Source organism: Rosa rugosa, chromosome 1 (genome assembly GCF_958449725.1).
Source record: "Rosa rugosa chromosome 1, drRosRugo1.1, whole genome shotgun sequence".
Lineage (NCBI taxonomy): Eukaryota > Viridiplantae > Streptophyta > Magnoliopsida > Rosales > Rosaceae > Rosa > Rosa rugosa.
This window is the reverse complement of record NC_084820.1, coordinates 30,768,100-30,787,148: the sequence shown is the minus strand read 5'-3', so window position 1 is coordinate 30,787,148 and position 19,049 is coordinate 30,768,100. Positions and strand designations below refer to the sequence as shown.

Below are 19,049 nucleotides of genomic sequence, written 5' to 3'. Positions count from 1 at the left end.
TATAACCATCTCCTCTGTTTCTAAACTTTAAACATCTCCTCTGCTTCTAGTCCTAGCTCACCTAGCTCCTAAACATCTTTTCCTAAACACATTGTCTTAGCCCACTACTACTAAAAGCTTCCGCACCAAATACCAACAGTGGTATCAAAGCCACAAATTCTATCAGTTCCTTACTTGGCGGCACTTGCTTCTCTTCAGGCGCTAGAGCTCAAGATTACAATCTATGTTGTCCATTTTGATCAAGAGCGTTTGGGGGGCAACTGAAAAGTTGAACAAGGGAGAAGAAGCGACGATCAAGGCAAAGAAAAAGAGGGGGAGGGGGGGGGGGGGTTTGGGGTCCGCGCCGGCGTCGGTATAATGGCGGTTGGTACGGCGGCGCACCGAGAAGAAGCGAACACAATGTTGAAGACGAAGCCAAAAAAATTGGGGGGAACTTTTTGATGACGCAAAATTAGGGGGAATTGAGAGTGGAGTGGAGTGGGGTTTAGCCGTTTTAAGGGTTTCTGTTGGTGGAATTTCCTTTTTTTATTATGTAGTTTTCGCTTCCCCTTTCTCCCAATAATGTATTTAGGTGATATATTTTTATTAATAATTCTTTTTGTAAAAACTAATCAAATAAATGCTTCTAATATCGTCATATCGGTTCCATCTTTCATTTATTTCATAAGCTTGCTCACCTAAGGAGTTGTTTTTGACTCGCTCTCCAAGACCCTAACGACGCCCAACTTGGGGTCGACCTCTAGAAGTGCCTCAATGGCTGCTGCCCCAATTCTCTTGGCCGAGAAAGAGCACGATGGTGCCAGGGATCGGATGATTTGTCTACGAGTCCTCGTTCGTGATCATTATGCTCGGACTGCAGGTCCAGAAGACGAAGAAGAATACATGATACATGTCGGGCCATTGCTAAAATGCTATTTTGTTGGGGTGCGTATCTCATTTTGGGTATCTGGGTCACTTTGGGTGCCTGGAAATGATTTGCCTCAAAGTCTCAAAACTTTGGGATACTTGATGCGTTTTTGGTCTCCAAAGCAGCTCTAGGTCTTTTTTGGATCTAGGCCCAAGTGTGGACCAAACTGATGGACTTCAGTTCTCTAGAGTTCTGAGGTTCTGTATTTGGGATCCTAGATGACCTATCCAACAAACAACTCTTATATTTGACATAGGTAGTGTGAGCGAATCTTCTAGAGTAGCATCGATGAAGGAGGATTCAAGCTATTTTTATTAATAAATTATGTGTAGGTGGTCCTAGTTTATTTGATTTTGTCGATTTAATCCTTGTATTATCAAGTTACGTGTTACTTGGAGCTTATTATAAATAGTGACATTTTCTTAGATCATTTTTAAGGTAGTCTAGGCAATGACAGGGTGAGTCGTTGTGTAACCCACTCCCTTTCATGGACAAAAACAAAACAAGAATTTTTAAATTGACTACATGGATCTGTATATTATGTGTTATACCCTATGCCGATGAAATTCATCGGCAAATGTGTGCATGCCAACGAAAATTCATTGGTAAAAATGTATTTGTTCGAAATAATTCAAAATATAAAGTATATTTTTATTTTGTGGGAGACTCCTGACGAGTATTTGATCAACAAATATGTGCCCTATTATTTTATTTTATTGGAGGCTCCAAGACCCCAACAAGGTGCACCTAAGAATTTAGAATTGTTTGAACCTAAAGTAGAAAAAATTGAAGCATTTGTGTGAAAAAAAAAAAAATACTAATAAAAAAATAAAAAAATTTGAAGTATTAATTACATTCTGATGTGTACTCATGTATCTCTTACATGCTGCAGGAATTTCAGAAACTCTGTATTCAGGTTAAAATGATTTGGTAGTGTCATGCAATACAACTTTAATCAACAATTTTATTTTTCCCATGAGAACGAATCCTAGGAAGAGGAAAATAGGCATCAGTCCCTAGTGACCATAAGGTGAAACCAAACTACTGAGAAAACACGATTGAAAAAATATATGTTCTTGATCATAATAATTTTTTTTTTTTCAGATACACAAATGTGATGGTATACAGTATACGTATACTACAGAAAAAAATCCACTTTTGTCAAAATTTGGAAGAGTCTCATCTTTTTGTGAACTTTTTGGATTTGACATCCTTCTAACCCAAATTATTTTTCAATATATCGACATCGTGCTCTCCTCGCCTTCATTTCCTCCCCCCTTCCTCTTCTTGCTTGCACTTTCTTTTAATTTCTGGAAAAGCCAAATGTAGATCACGTCAACCAACAATAAAAAGGCTAACTGATCATGTCGATTGATCAAGAGAGAAAAAAGATGTGCCCCATGCCTAAAGGACTAATCATATGGATACAAACTCGGGAAGAACATTACCGAGGTGGCCAATCTTTTGGCCTCTGTGACTCGTTCTGAAAATTGAAGGACCTCCACTTCTTGAGCAGGAAATTCGGGTATTCACAAGCAAGATTGCTACCCCAGAGGGTCCAGCATGAGCAGTCCTTCCTACTTGATGAACATAATTCCTGCTGACTCACTTGTAATTAGAAAACCAGGCTACAGTATTTCAATGATACAATAATTTCTCTTCTATCATTTTTCCTTTGAACTACCTAAATTTTTCTGAGGATGCATGATTTTTAAATTCATCATAACATGGAAAAGGTTCAGAATACCAGGGAGATAAAATTTCAATGAAGTGGGAAAGAAATAACAATAATCTAATTAGAATGCATGATACGTTGGGGAAAGGAAGGAAAATAAAGCTGTATCAAAGACAATACTACTACTGTCACATGCTGGTGATAAGTTTCATAATTGTATTCGAATGCAACAAGAGGTGCTTTAAGTAATGTACCACAACTACAGAAACTAGGATAACTTTAGAGTGGTATAATAGGGGAATCCAGTCTTCCCATTAAGTAAAATTCTACGAAATGCAGCTTCAAAGTTCATTGTGTATTTGTTTTAAACAGCATCCTCAACTACATAGCAAACATCTTAAGAACCTGACACAAATGACAAACAACCAGCCCTACACTACATTAGCAATAGAAAGCCTCACCTTAAGAAGATGAGGGAATATCATAATTAATAAACCATATCCACCTAATCCTCTACTTGCCACATCAGTGCAGATAAGTACATTACATTGTCCAGCTTTAAACATATTTAAGGCACCAAATCTTTTTGACTGCCAGAAGGATGACACAAACAAGGTCAGATAAATTCCACCTAAAGAATTTGAGGGAATATCATAATTAATAAACCATATCCATCGATGGAATATCTAATCCTCTACTTGCCACATCAGTGCAGATAAGTACATTACACTGTCTAGCTTTAAACATATTTAAGGCACCAAATCTTTTTTACTGCCAGAAGGATGACACAAACAAGGTCAGATAAATTTCACAATATCAACCAACTGAATATGCTTCAAATGAGTAATGACTCACAAGTGTTAATTCAGAGTAACATACCTGGCTCATATGACCACTAACAAGGGTGGCTCTTATCCCAAGATTTCGAAGCATCAAAGCCAAAAGGTGCTTTGCATTACATGTATGAGTAAGAACCCTAGCTGTACATTGACACTTCGCGGTCAGAATATATATACAAGATAACAGTGCTGTAGGCACAAAAGTTGTAAACTTGAGTTTATATCCAAGGGAGTTGGACATTATACAACAACAAAAACAGCAGGAACTCCGTGCACAAAGTAAAACTGCAAGCCACAGTTATAATTACATCTTCAGAATGCATGTCAGATCAACTATTGACACATCTGATTTACAGTGCACAATATATTTCAAATGCTCGATAAATGCTTGATATTTCTGTCTTTGTGGCCCATTAATTTCTACCCTACAACCACCATTCATGTCTGATTATAATAGTCACTCATGCCTTTCTACTCCCTAAGCACACACACTTCAGATGTTAAACCAGTCAACTTCAGTAGCTATAATTGCCAGAGGAATCACAAGCCCTTGACATCTAAATGAGTACAGGCATTATATGAAGGATTAAAAATACTAAAACTAGAAGAATAACAAAAGGGAAAGAAACCTTGTGCTGGGCCGGCAGAAAACGATGCTGCGGCTTCAGTGTTTCAACGGTAGAATATTTAGATGCTACTTAAATCTGAGACAACTTGAGAAATTAGGTTGTTACAATTTGAGAGAAATTTGGGAAGAATGAACATGGTGCAAGTTCTCATCATACCTTCAGAGGGTTCCTTAGACAAGCCCTTGCAGCTTCTTGACCTGCAATTTCACAACCGCAACTCTTATAAAGTTATAATTCATATAATAGCTAGTCAAAAGATTTTGACTAGGAATCTGTAAAACAAAAATCTATTCAAAAGATAAGTTCTTAAAGGATGGTAAATGTCCAATCACCCTGTCACTTACGGTACTTATTGTCCAGCATTCCATGGTATAAAAGGAAAATAATATCAATAATACAACCACAACTGTAGTTGCATTGAAATCGTTGAACCATACCTTTTTAGTCATGGTAGCAGAAAGCAAATATGTTCTCCGTTAACGAGGGATAACTTTCAGAATGTCATCAAGTGTCTTTTCAAAGTCCTCATCAAGCAGTCTGTCTGCCTCATCTAAAACCTGCTCAATTATAAGTAAAAGGTTTCTTAGCATTTCCAGACAAGTCTGAGATATGGGATATCTGAGGTCATTAAAGAAGCAAGGATAACTTGATTTAGGGCAACCGTAAATGACAATGTGACTATTCTTAATGGATGGGAAAGAAGATGCAAGATATAATCTAGGAAAATGAAAACAGACTGTTGTAATGACATAAAGCATCTAAGTATTCAGTAATAGTACAAATGCATGCAGGGTCTCTTATTAATTTTACTTTTTCTTTATATGATCTTCAAATTTTTCTTTCCAGTCAGTCTTCATTCACCCTTTTGGTATTTTATTTTCTTCTTTTAACAGTCTTCCTCTGGTTCTAGCTGTCTACATTGAATATGTTCATACCTATTCCATCTAAGTTGAAATTGCATCTACAACAGAATAGTGAAAATCATCAGATCAATGAGATCTTACAAAATAATTAAACGTGCAAAGAGAAAATCCTTTGGTGTTGGATACATGATCATGAGGCGTCCAGGTGTAGCAACCTTCAAGGTAATATAACAATAAAAACAAAAATAAGTACCTAACAAAGTTATATACAATTGTCAACTTACCGAAATTTCTATGTCCTTTACGTGTTGGCACAGAAATACCTACACATCTATAACAAACTAAATTTCTGTTTTCTATCAAGAAATTAGTATCATATTTAAAAATTTATTAAAAACTCTTCATAGGATAATATCAGAATAACATGAATACAGACTTTATTAAACTATACCTTCATTATGAGCAATGTCAAGCCAAGATTCTAAAAAGCCTAGAAATCCAAGTAAACTATAGTACAGATGTTAAGGAAATCAAGCCTCCCATACTAGAAAAATAAAAATTTACAATAATGTGTGGCCGCTTTGCAATCATAATAGTCTGTTGGACCATCCACTCCTCCAACAAGCTGAAAGGATTAGGTAAAAGAAGCTAAGCAGCATAAACAGTGATTAAATATACGTAAATCAATAAGAATCTATGATGCAACCATATCACTGGGTTAACTTCCACAGCTTTAGAAATGATAAGGGTATCATACGCTCTATAGATAAAATTTAAAGCACCAACAGAGAATCTAAGTTGTTCAAAACTGTTTGTCCTACATAAGAAAAAGCTACAGGACATAACTTGAGCCACTACAAAACAACCACAAGAAGCTAACATGAAATCATTAGTATGTACCTTGTACCTTCATAGCCCAACAACGCCACACACTGAACCAAATACAAAATCATGCAAACAACTAATCTAGAAGCCCTTGAAGCCATTAAAGTTTGCATACAATTTGATTTCATTTTCTGGGAACTACAGAACTAGGAACCACTCATGTGCCACAACCTAGAGAGTACACACGCACTAGCAAAAGATTGCTTGCATCAGAAAAGCATTAAAGACGTGACGACAAGGTTAGATACTTAATGCAACGCTAAATCGAGTTATATAGATCTACAAGCTAGGCACATCCATTTTATTCAATCAATACATATACTTGCCAAGCACATAAGCCTGAATTGAAGTCTTGAAAAAAGCATGATGGATGGCACTACTTGTGTCATCAGCAACAATACCTGAAACCCTTGATCTGAGTGTGATGACATGTGGTACCAGTCCTAGTTCTACTAACTCAGCAACACTAAAATAAGAAATTTTAGACTGACACATTAAATTTATTATGAGATAGTACCACAGAGCAAAACTGATGTTGAAATCCTTATAAATCTGACCCAAACTGTTCCTTTTATTGATTGATGCAAAACTAGTATTTGTGGACATCTCAATTGCAGTGACACAAGATTATTTAGGCAAACGATCATGACAGTATGGACTATTCATGTCGTAATGTTCATCAAGGGAATAATTCAGGAATTCAACGAAGGAAACTACAATAAATAAGCTTCTCACTCAAATCCATTCCAGATGATGGCACGGTTATCACTGTTGGTGAGTCAAGAATCTAGATATATACATATTCCCTGAACAAAATCATTCCCAGGTCTACATTAAATCCCAAAAGGGAAAAAAAAAAAGCAACAAAAACAAAAAAAGATCCTCAAATTGTTGGATGGGTTACAATGGGATAAATTGGAAGAGGTAAAAGTGCAAAGATTATAAAAACAAGTAGAACTGAACTTGCCTCACAATCGAACAAAGGCATGACTCATGAGGAAGAGTTGGAATCTCTGTCATTCTGAACGCCAAGGACCAGAAGAAGAAAAAAGAAAAAATATGTTCTTTAAATAAAAAATCGGTCCAAAACCCAATAAGAAGAAGAAATTTCATTCTTCAAATACTAACTACCCACGCAACATTAAATACAAAGAAAAGAAAAAAGACACTCATATACTTAATGAGTAGCTAAGGTGAACATAAAAAAAAAATAAAAATAACTCAGCATGTGAACAGAAAAACCAAGATACTCTTTGGGTTAGTTAATCTGGTTCTTCATTTTTCAGGTCAGCGACCACCCTTATGTTCATTTACATTAAGCATGCAGTTGTTAGTTTGGAGCATATATCATAAAATAGTTAACTGACACAGCACTGAAAGAAAGGTGGCCGAGGTATTTATTTCAAGAAATTCAACATCTGATAAACAAAATACAAGTAACCAGCAATTAACAAAATAGAAGGATCATAGAGACATCTCTAGTGAAGATTACCCTAAAGTAATGTAGCACACAAACTCAGACAACTGAAACTCGTCGCAGCACATGCCTCTTAAATAAACTAAAGCCTTGTGCTTCTTCTTCGATCAAATTGCCATAACTTTTTAGGCTTTCAGTACTGTTTTCAGCTCCAACAGAATTCTCATAATCTTTTAAGGATATCAAGCTCCCAGTATAACTCAAAATTTTGGTACCATCCCCACTACCACATGTTATGGTATTCATGGAATAACATCTTAGATCCAAAAAGAACGTAGGGATTTTGTCAAAATTTTTGAAATATATGCCATGCTCCCATTGGCCACAAGTAACCCTTACGAACAATCCAAACTGCCTAACCAAGTCAAAATTTTTGATGTCTATGCTGTAATCTCTTGTCCACTCTTTTTTGTCATAATCTTTCAATACCCATATATCAATCTTCGTAATCATACCTTGTGATGAAGAAGTATCCACGATGGCCAGAGATCCTCTGAAAGTAAGCAAATACAAATGCCAGAAATTGTTTGAGCTTTGTGCCGCGGGGTGAGGAGTCCAATAGAACTTTTCTTTCTTAAAATCGAAAGAAATTATATGGCATCTTGCATAAATTTCTTTTTCACTGAAATTACCATAAATCAACCAATGCATGTCTCCATTTGCAGATGCACTTTTACTACTGTTACCAGACAATCGACAAGGAGGAGGAGTTACATCTCGCCATGAGCCTGTGCCCAATACAAGAACCTGGGCTGCCCGGCAGATAGGCTTACCAAATTGGCCAAATTCGGCGACAGCAAGAATCTTGAGGGTGTTAGTTATACTATCAAATCCCATACCATACCAGTCATAGATTACTTGGTACTGGGAGACTGGAATTTTGGAAATATCATTCCTAGGAAGCCTTAGAACTTGTCCTCTCAGAGGATTGATCAAAAAACAAACTCCAGAATCACAATTATTTCGAAAGCAAAACAAGTTGCGGAAAACAAAATCTATGGAGTAAGGTGGAAGATCTCGCTGGTATGTTGTGGAGACTTGAAATGCATATTGACCTCTTGCTGTCAAGGCACTGCCACTGCCATCGTATGTGACTGATTGCAAGGATGCTATAACTGCATTGGTCTCAGAAGCATAATGTTCAGCAAAAGACATGAGAAGAGGTACCTCGTCGGTGTAGCCCATATGCAGTTTAACAAAAGAGGGGTCATCAACCATGTTTAACAAGGCCTTAGACACGCATCGAATGCGACAGATTGATTCGCATGGCAATCTCGAAAGGATCTTGACGAGGATATCCGAGGGCAGGTCCATCAACATCGGCTCTGACCTGTCAAATTTTTTACTTAAATCATAAGAAAAAAACCCTGATTTTCTAGAAACTGGTTATGCTTCCTATTCTTTCAGTTCCAGCCCTCCCCCTTTTTATAATGCAACTTAAATCCTCTTCGGACTCGGTCTCTCGGTCGACTAGGCAAAAGTGTTTGTTTTTTATTTCTTTGATCGCAAAAATAAAAAATAATTATTTGTTACTGTTTAAGAAAAACTGAAATTGGGAAAGAATTGAATCTTGTTTTAATTGATAATAGGGGTCTCTTTATATAGAGGGTTACAAGACATAGAATCAGAGTTGTACAAGGAAAAATAATCGTACAATTAATTGGATATCTATGAATATCTCCGAGAATATCTCTAATTCAAAACCCTATTACAACTAGGTCAAGTAACCTAGAGTTTGGGCCAGACACATATTTTGGATTTACTTGAACACTCCCCCTTATGTCGCCCAAACGTGGTGCTCCTCTCGTTGCCTTATTAAAAACCTTGCAGAGAAATAAAAACCCTGTGGAACAAAAATAACCTCGGTCGAAGGGGAAAAAGAGCACAACACACCATTCACGTTTCGAGACCATACATGTAGACATCTCCCCCTGATGACTACGGTCATGGGAGTTCGGATAACTTCCGCAAACGATGCTACCAACATGTTTCTCGAAAGTGGAATTTAGGCAATGACTTAGTGAGCAAGTCTGCCACACTGTCCTCAGACCGAACCTAGTTCACTTTGATCTTGAGGAGAGTCTGTTGTTGCTGATTATCCTTGGTGTTGTCGTTTTTGATGTGGCTTTGCTTCATTTGTTCAAAATAAGCAGCATTATCCTAAATGCTCGTAGGCTCATCAGTGGTGGACTTCAAACCGCAATTATTCAAACATGCGTAATTATGGATCCAATCCATAAACATTCACGAACTACTTCATGAAGAGCAATAATCTCTGCATGGTTCAAAGATATAGCGATTAGGGTCTGTTCTGTAGACCTTCAAGATATCACGGTCTTTACCCATGGTGAACACTTAACCAGTTTGAGAATTAATGACCTTTGTATGGGTCAGAGAGATACCCAATATCAGCAAAACCTTCCAAAACACATGTCGTTTTGGGATGGGGATAGTGGACGCAGGCCAGTGTTAGCGGCATTCCTGGTGTGTGATGGGTCAGAATCCATCATCTCTCTGTAGGGATAGAACAAGCCCATATCAATCGAACATCTCAAGTACCGAAAGATATCTTTTACACCAATCCAATGGTGTTGCATTGGCGCAAAGCTATAGCTTAGCTAACAAGTTCACTGCAAATGAGATCTCCGGTCTTGTGCATTGAGCTAAGTACGAATCTCTCCATTCTGACGAGTGAGTAGCCGTATCCAACCCCATGAAGCTTACTGCAAGCCTCGATCTATTCAGTATGTACTTATTCTAACGAGTAACTCAAATTTTGTATCAAATCGCGAATGATACTATTCTTTCATTTCAGGGGATTGTGTGTTCTGCACTAGCATTTTTCCTCACTTCATGGAATATTCAAGGGAAAGGACCTCTTTATGTGTCAGTGTTCAGTCCTTTGCTGCTCATTCTTGTGGCTGTTTCAACTTGGGCTCTGCTTGGTGAGAAATTATACCTGGGTACCTAAGTATATAGTCTATTTGAATTTATGATAGCTAGGCTTCGATTAATCTACTTGTGCTGCAAGGTACGTAACATTGTCTAATTGAAATTGGTGATCATGATTCTGATCTTGATTGTGGCCCGGCGGAAGACCAAGGAGACCCAGCGAATTTGCCAGCGAAACAATCCTATCCACATATGGAAGCTTGGGTTTCAGGCGGGAAATGACGACAACATGTCGTTGAGATTGGACAAGTCACAGACTTGCCGGCTTCTCTAAGAGACCCAGCTCAGTTATCAAATTACGGATATTAGTAATTTAATTAGAGAATGAATTCGTTTTCAATCAGGATTCAGGAGTAAGATTAATTGGCATCATTAGAAAAATGAATTAGTTTCCAACGAGGACTAGGATTGTCTCTCCTTCTAGTCTATACATAAGAGAGGTCATCAGAGTAGAGTACCAGAGTGCTCCGCAAATCCCAATTTGGTAGTTGCTGCTTCCTAGGCGTTAAGGCATACAACTCTAAGCATTGTCTCAGTGGAGAAAGGGGTTCATTTTATGGCAGTTTGTTTCCGAATCACTCTACCTTCATTCTGCGATGGAAGACAGCAACAAGTATTGTTCCGGCGGCCCTTGTTCCGGGAGCAATATGACGAAGAAGTCAGATAGTCATACGAATTGTTTGAGTAAATATGTCATGCCTGGAAGTGAACTTTGGACAGAGGGCCTTATCTGTGCTTTTGAGTTCATTAATATTCGAGGACGAAATAAACCAAGCAGTTTGAAATCTAGTGATAGGAATAAGTCCCTAAGTGGTGCTCATGATGGCGAAAGAGAGTGTAGTCATTGGGTGCCAATTGGGTGGGCTAGAATTTCAGAAATCGTCCAAACTGTGCAAGCTGATACACAACAGTTTGGCATTGATGATGAAGATGACTACTTCACTGTTGCAGACTTAGCAGCTCGCCCTGTTTGGTGGTGCCATGTCCTTGCAGGTCACCCCTCAGTTGATGCTTGGCTCCGTAATGCCCACTGGCTACATCCTGCTGTCAGTTTAGCTTTAACAGATGAAAATCTACTGATTAGTGACAGGATGAAACACCTTTTGTATGAGGTCCCAGTTAGAGTTTCTGGGGGGTTGTTATTTGAGCTCTTGGGGTACTCATTTGGTGTTCCATTTGTCGACGAGAATGATATTCCCATTGTACTTCGTTCCTGGCAAGCCCAAAACTTCCTTGTAACTGTTTTGCATATCAAAGGGCCTATATCAAGTATAAATGTGTTGGGCATCAAAGAAGTTGAGGAACTTCTTTCCGCTGGAGGCTATAATGTACCTAGAACAGTGCATGAAGTCATAGCACATCTTACTAGCCGCCTTGCTCGATGGGATGATAGGCTATTCCGCAAGTCCATATTTGGTGCCGTAGATGAGTTTGAATTGAAGTTTATGAACATGAGAAACCATGAAGAGATAAATCTTTTTAGCATAATTCTCAACCAAGAAATCAGAGAGTTATCAAAACAGGTCATCAGAGTAAAGTGGTCACTTCATGCAAGAGAGGAGATTCTGTTTGAGCTTCTTGAACATTTGAGAGGAAATACAACAAGAAGTTTGTTGGAGAAAATAAGAAAGAGCACAAGAGAAATGATTGAGGAGCAAGAAAAAGTTAGTGGCCGCTTATTTACAGTTCAAGATGTGATGCAGAGCACTGTTCGTGCATGGTTGCAGGACAGAAGCCTTAGAGTGACACATAATCTTGGTGTTTTTGGTGGCTGTGGCCTTGTAATTTCCATCATCACTGGACTTTTTGGAATCAATGTTGATGGAATGCCTGGAGCAAAAAATGCACCATATGCCTTCGCTGTATTTTCAGCCATTCTCTTCTTTATTGGATTCGTGCTTATTCGACTCGGCAACCTTTACCTTGGGTTGAAAAAGCCTATTTCCGAAAAGCAAGTTGAAGCTAGAAAGTCAGAGCTTCAAGAGTTGGTTCAGAAGTTTCAGCACGAGGCAGAGACTCATGCCCTGGTTCGTAAAAATGTGGCTAGGAATAATTTACCCCCAACAATGGGAGATGCATATCCTCATTGAGTAGGTTACAATGTGGGAAGTACATTTTGCACCAATCTCTCGGTCTTGATAACTTCTAGATGGAAGGAAATGTTGCAGGTCTTCAGTTAGTGAAGTTGGGCATATTGAGAATGGTTCCTAGTGATACGCTAACAAAATAGATATAGATGCATAATCGAAATCTGGTATGTTGTTGAATAGTTCTATTTGTAAGTTTGAATTTAATCTAGATTTGAGAAATCACTTTTCTGTTAGATTTAAATTCTAACTTTGTCCAAACTAAAAAAAAAAAAGTTACTGCATCCCTTCCCATCAGATCTTGTATCTTACAACTATTATTATTTCTTTCTCCTCCTATACCCAACAAACAACCTCCTCTTCTGTTTACTCTCTGCCTCTTGACTGAATGGATGAGGAAGAAGAGCTATGTAGGAGAGCCTGCTGGAACATACTCCATATATGCTTCTGTCTTGGTATGATTAGTGAGGATTAGAAACAGCTGATGCAAAGCGATGAGGGAAGAAGAACGAAAACTATATATGAATACATGTGTTTTTTATGTCAACAAGAAACATGAACAGCATAAGCAAAAATACTGTTAAAGGTTGCTCAATCAGATCCTACTATTTGTCCTTCCTTCTTTGATATCCTTCTTCAATATAGAGGATCATGAGCTATTTCAAACTTGATATCAAATTCTTAGCTAGGAGAAGACTTTCTTAATAAATCAACCAGAAGAATGTTAGCTACTTTCTCGAATTTCTTTACTTCCGAAATCATTTTTTCAGTTTTATCATCAATATATAGCCTAACCCCTAATCCAGTTGTAATCTTCATCCTAGATTCCTTAATACATCGCATTCAAGACCCCAGAAGTTGATTAGACTCCTTGTTTTTTTTTTGGGTACAGTGAATTAGAGGTGCATAGTAGTAGAATTTATGTGAAGAAGCAAAATAATGCTCGAAATGAAAAGAAAGTTCAAGTTCTCAAGCAGAAATAAGGAGGAAGCTCATACGAAGCTGTCTATCCCGACTTTCTATGTTTTCAGAAGGGAGTCGATTAAAGTGCACGAGTTAAAGTGCTTAAAGGCATGGTGGAGTCATATCGAATTATTTTCTGGTATATATTTTCTGCTAATATGTAGTACATGCTCACACTGCAGGACTAGAAAGATTAAGTGAACCTTATTCTTTAAATAAGCAAACTCAAGCCAAATTCACTCAAATGTCCTGTAGTTCTCGGTCAATACAAAACTAAACTAAAATCAAGCAGATTCAACATCAAGCTAGTTACGAAATGAATAAAGAAAAAAACAAGCAGGAACGAAATACTCCAAGGTAAGAAAATAGAAAGAATCATCTATTTCATTAACTTTTGTAATATTTAATTTTTATTTTTTGAAATAGAAGGTTCATTACAGTAGATGACCAGCTAAAAAGCCAGAGTCTACATACCCTTAAAGACAGAAAAAATGGTGGGGTAACAACCAAGCTCTCATCTAAGTACTGCAAACTCATTACAATTCAAATTAATGGAGCCCACTTTTTAAGCGGACTCATATACAAAGAACAACTCCGTGTCTTCTGAGGCAAAATCATCTTCTAGCCAACCATCCGCCAATCACGCAATTGTGGTACGAAATAGAAAGCTACTTCCCAGCAAACAAATAGGAGTTGATTCCTCATCCATAAGCCGCTCTCTCCAGTCCAACTCGAGATAATTACTAATTCTGTAGAACCATGATCTGAATTACGACTTGCACTTTAAAGACCATAAAGCCCAACAGCACCCAAGGAGGTCAAACTCTCGGGCTAGGCCAACATAAAGCACTAAGTAATGGATGAGGGTGTCAAGACACCCTCCATCTTGACCCAATTCTGAATAGAATCAGAACCAACCAAACAAGCCCAGAGACTGAACCCACATCGCCCAGGCCCAGACCCTAAGGCCCAAACCCAGGCAACGAAGCTGACAGGAGCACCCTTACACCTCCGCTGCCAAACTGCAGTCGATGATACCTCCACCATCTCCGGCGGCCTCCCTTTCCACGACATGATCCACCAAAATTGAGATCGGAAACCAAGAAATGCGGTCTGATCCAATCACTAGCTCTCTCGATCACCAACTGATGATCAACTCCGATCCAAACCCAGCGACCGGATATTCACACCAACCCAAACAGAGATGGAACGCTGACACGTGATCCCAACGCTGATCTGCTACACCAAAGTCTCGATCTAACCTTGACCTCGATCTGTTACATTCGTCAGACTTTAACCAAATCCGGCCAGCCAACACCACAACCCTTGAAGAAACGGTGAGGGGAAGGTACTCGACGGCAAGAGTCGCTACGCAGGTCGGGATCCGGGAGGATGGCGTCGCCGCTGTGAACTCGAAACCCTAAGAGAGGAAGAAGGGTTTCACTGTATTGAAATTTCTCTGGAGTTTTTTTTGTAATATTTAATTTGTACATACATAAAATGGAAAATTAAACTACATTTCCTAGTAACCCTAAACTACATTTCCTAGTAACCCTGTATGAGCCTTCCACTCGCCAATGATGTCAACTTGGGCCTGTTAAATGGCTTCCTCTATGCGACAGGTTCAAAAGGGGTTGATGACCACATATCTTTAACACGTAGAAGTTCCTCTAAGCCCCCGTTATATGAACAACCAGTGGAAGGATTAGCTCCATTGTTGACTGACCCCATTAGGTGACTGTCTTTCATGTTCCCAGCAGCAAAATCATGCACTGGATGTCTATCTTTTTTAAGCTCGGCTTTTGGCAGGACATATGGCTCTCTTGCTAGCTGCTCTGCTTCTTTAACACTTCACACATTCGCGACAATAGCAACAAATAAAGTATTGATGACAGATTTGAGAAATAACAGAATCTCGGTTGGATAAGGAAACCCATTCCTGCCAGGAAAATGAAACCTAATATGACTATGAGTCCCTGCTACACAAGGAGAGCTCAGGAAGGTTCCAGAACATCTCGAAAATGAAGAGTCTTAACTGGACTAGGAAAGTAGTCCTGATGATACTAGGATACCTGAGAAGGCTAGGAGATGTTGTGGCTTCAAGATTACTCAAGATTGTGCAAGAATGTTCTAGAAGACACAAGATGGTGTCTCACATCAAAGATGGGCTTTGAAACGTCCATATGAAAAAGCCTGGCCCAAATATTGAAGCATGTGACCTTCTAGAAGCATCATGACGTCTTGGAGGAATCCTAGTCCCACATTTATTTGTTGTTGCCATGAGAATTAAAAGGAAAATAAAAGAAGATTTCGGCAAACAGAATAAGGGAGAGTTTGAAAGAATATCTACTTCGTGTGAATTATGGAAAATAAAATAAAATAAATAAATATCAATTTAGGTTTCCCAATTACATACGAGTTGAATGAAGACCAAATTGAGGGAAGATACATAATATTTTCGGCAAAGACGATATCAAGGAAGAACCAAGATTGTTCTTTACTTCTCATGCAATATTTTGATTGGTTGAATGATGTCATTAAAGTATAAATCAACCTTGATACCTTGGCCAGCCGTGCACTATATATAGGAGGTTTTGTGAAGACTTTTTCACTACCACAAAATTCATAATCAAAGTCACAAACTCGTCCCCTTCTTCTCTCAAGTTTTCAGCAATTCTTCCAAGTTCCAAGTTTCAAGACCGTGAAGCATTCCTCTCTCCATTCAAGCATCCTTGCCGTGAGCCTCATCCATTCCACCACCTTTGAAGCTTCTTGCATCCTTGAAGAATTCAAAAGTGTAACCATGAACACCTTTTTATTGTTTTCAGTTTTGATACTTTGTAAAACAAATTCTATTTCAATTTCAATTTCGGTTTTTGTTTTTGTATCTTGGTTGTTGTGAGGATGAAGTATTGATTTTAGATGTTTAGTTTTCGAATACTATGAAACATATTTTAGGTTTTAGGTTTTCAAAAAGGTAAATTGCGATTTCATATATGTTATGGATGTTTGTTGATTTTGTGCTTCAATCCCATCGTTTATGTGTTTATTCATCTTTGGATGCATACTTTGATTGATGAGCATGTAATTGAATCCATATTAAGATATGCTAGCGTTCTAGGTCTTAATAATCGAAGTGGAAAACCTATAATTACTTAGGTAAATCAACAATGAGTTTTGCATGATAAGATTAGCGTTCTAACTTGTTATCTTTGCTTGAATTAATCAAACTTCCATATGTGCTTAATGCATTGATTGTGTTCTTGTTAGTGATTAGCTACCACTAGTAATTGCATGCTTAATAGGGTTAACTATGGTGCGTTCATCTAGTTAATTTAATTAAGGGAAGTAAAAATGACTTTGTATGCGTTCATCTTTGTTCTTGATCGATTCTTTGCTATAACATATTTTGATTCATAATTTGAACTTTGAAACCTTGCCAACATTTTAATAGTGGTTGACTACATCTTTAATTCATTCCATCCATATTAATCTACTTGATTATGTGTTTTGGTGTGTCACTTGTATATTACTTAGTGTTAATTTAGAAATTAAATCCAAAAATCTTTTTTCTCTTGTAAAATCGTAAATAGTGTAAATATATATTTGTTTTATTTTATCTAACATTTTATTTTGCAGGAATAAATGAAACCATAATATTTGGTTGAGAACGATAATCTACTTGCTCTTACTACATTGATAGGGTTTTAAATTGTGTACTAACTTTGGTGCAATCACTAATGCACCTTAATGTTGTACGAAAAGTGCGAATGTTAGGGACTAAACCAAGAATTTGGTCAGTAACTGTTTGAACCTAAAATTGGCAATGCCCACATGGCACACAGGTGGGTAGGGCCTGCAAGAAATTTGGCTTAGGACCGCACTTGAACGGTTGAATAGCCGTAACGTAATGAAAAGCCGCAGTGAGTAGCTGCTGCATGACGAATGTCACCAACGCTATAATGCGTGAACCTTGCCAAAAGATTTTTCTAGAAACAATCTTTTAGTCCCTTAACCACTCGGCATTTATGCAGAAGCTCAAGGGACTAAGGGGGCTCTATTTGAACCTATATTTGGCAAGGCCCACGTAGAAGATAGGTGGGCCCGGCCGGCAAGGCCTAATGAAAGACCGCGGCTAATGAAAGACCGCAACCAATTAGCCGCGGCACATTAAATGTTTATTGTCAAATTGATGACCAAAAATAACGTGTGCAGAGAGCCGTTATTAAATCGGAAGAGATCAAATGACCCACAAGTCATAATGAATGACCGCGGCTAATTGGTTGATTGTCAGGAGAAATGTTACCGAAGTTTGAGGCAATTAACTTGAATGAGCATCAGGAGGTGTTATTGCCAATCATCAGTTACAATGATAATGATATCACAAACATGAATACTGTTCTATTTGTAATCAATGCGGTCTTAGCTGTAAATATTGAGATTGCTTCTTTTCCTTCATTCAGTAGTTTAGTTTCACTATAAAAAGGACCATAGGTTTCATTGTTAGTGGTCCTCGACCAAACGCTCTACGCGATTACACAAATTTTATCTCAATACATTTCTACAATTCAGCAATTCTTATCAATCTCTACGTGTTTATCTTATCGCTTTCTTTACCTGTATTTATCTTCCTGCACTTTATTTGCTGCACCTTTACATTCTTGCACTTTCTTTACCTGCATTTTCGTTTATGCTATTTATTTGTTGTTATTTGCTTTACGTCATTTACTTTATACAAAATCACAAAAAGAATTATCATCACTTCACTTTTACCTCAATCACCGAGTTACACAGCACGAAGACTGCGGCTAGTTAAGGCCGATCCGTGCTAAAGTCCTTGCATTCAAGGCAGAGAGAACCCCGCGACCGAGATCGATCCTTCCTCGGCCCACAATCAACTGATCAGAAGTTAGATCAGCGCAAGATCTACAATCTATAACAAAACCTCGCTTGGCCTACTGGCCGCGAGTTGGCACGCCCGCTCACACGTCACCACTCCAGAAGGACACGTGTAAGCCAAAGAAGCCCTCGGCCCGGGGACACGCGGCCGAGATGATTTTTGAGCGAACAGTAACTCTGCAACCATTAAGGCTGCGAATAGACTGCTCATCATGAGCACGGACACATGACAAAATAGAGTCATTTGACACATCCAAATCGTCAGGAACAACATAAAGAGAGAGTCTCTCATAGACAAGATCCACCGACACCCCATTTAACCTAAACTTGATGACAGGGACATGAGCATCAGGAACAATTAATATTCAACTCAGTGACTTGATCAGTTATGCCATCCAACATCCTATACAACTCTCCAAAGAAATCATCTTCTCGAGAAGCATAGACAGGTCCAACACAGAGAGTATCTAAATCAGCACCTGGGCCATGTACACCTAACCTAAAAGCCCCAAATGTGAAAACCATAGCACTGAATCCCTTGGCCTTAGAAAAGTTGTTGACCCAGATCTTGACGTTGTTGATCCATCGTCAAGAATCCCTAGTACCTCTTCCCTAAGTGCTTGTTCTTGCCTGGTCCTAGAGCCACCATGGTCTCACAAGATCAACCCAAGTTGGTTGCTTTTCTCTACATCATAATGAGTAGGGAAAGCCAGTGAACTCGGATCGCTTAAGCCGAATCGGAGACCCATTTGGTAACTATAATTCTACGAAATCTGTAACTGTAATTGAAATTGGAAGATGAAACAAAACAATCAAAATCAAGAAATCAAAGCTTACGATGAGAGCAGAGCTATGAGTGAACTGCTGAAGGGA

The 19,049-nt window shown here is 38.4% G+C and overlaps 2 protein-coding genes across 5 annotated transcripts; one reads left to right on the top strand and one right to left on the bottom strand.

Annotated features, from left to right (window-relative positions):
• Positions 1-2,003: 2,003 nt before the first annotated feature.
• On the bottom strand, positions 2,004-8,676 carry LOC133724622 (F-box/kelch-repeat protein At3g06240-like). 4 transcript variants are annotated; one of them, XM_062151384.1, is made up of 9 exons: positions 7,291-8,676; positions 5,478-5,538; positions 5,055-5,128; positions 4,488-4,607; positions 4,207-4,247; positions 4,051-4,125; positions 3,462-3,562; positions 2,356-2,504; positions 2,004-2,217 (listed from the first exon to the last, which is right to left on the bottom strand). In XM_062151384.1, the coding sequence occupies exon 1, from the start codon at positions 8,593-8,595 to the stop codon at positions 7,315-7,317; it is 1,281 nt and encodes a 426-aa protein (XP_062007368.1). In that variant the 5' UTR covers positions 8,596-8,676; the 3' UTR covers positions 2,004-2,217; positions 2,356-2,504; positions 3,462-3,562; positions 4,051-4,125; positions 4,207-4,247; positions 4,488-4,607; positions 5,055-5,128; positions 5,478-5,538; positions 7,291-7,314. The 4 variants fall into 4 exon arrangements, with proteins under 4 accessions (XP_062007368.1, XP_062007370.1, XP_062007369.1 ...); XM_062151386.1 differs by having other exon boundaries at positions 7,731-8,676; XM_062151385.1 differs by lacking the exon at positions 5,055-5,128.
• A 2,147-nt stretch (positions 8,677-10,823) lies between these two features.
• LOC133725998 (uncharacterized) lies at positions 10,824-12,317 on the top strand. The gene has a single exon (XM_062153440.1). The coding sequence runs from the start codon at positions 10,824-10,826 to the stop codon at positions 12,315-12,317; it is 1,494 nt and encodes a 497-aa protein (XP_062009424.1).
• The last annotated feature ends 6,732 nt before the right edge of the window (positions 12,318-19,049 follow it).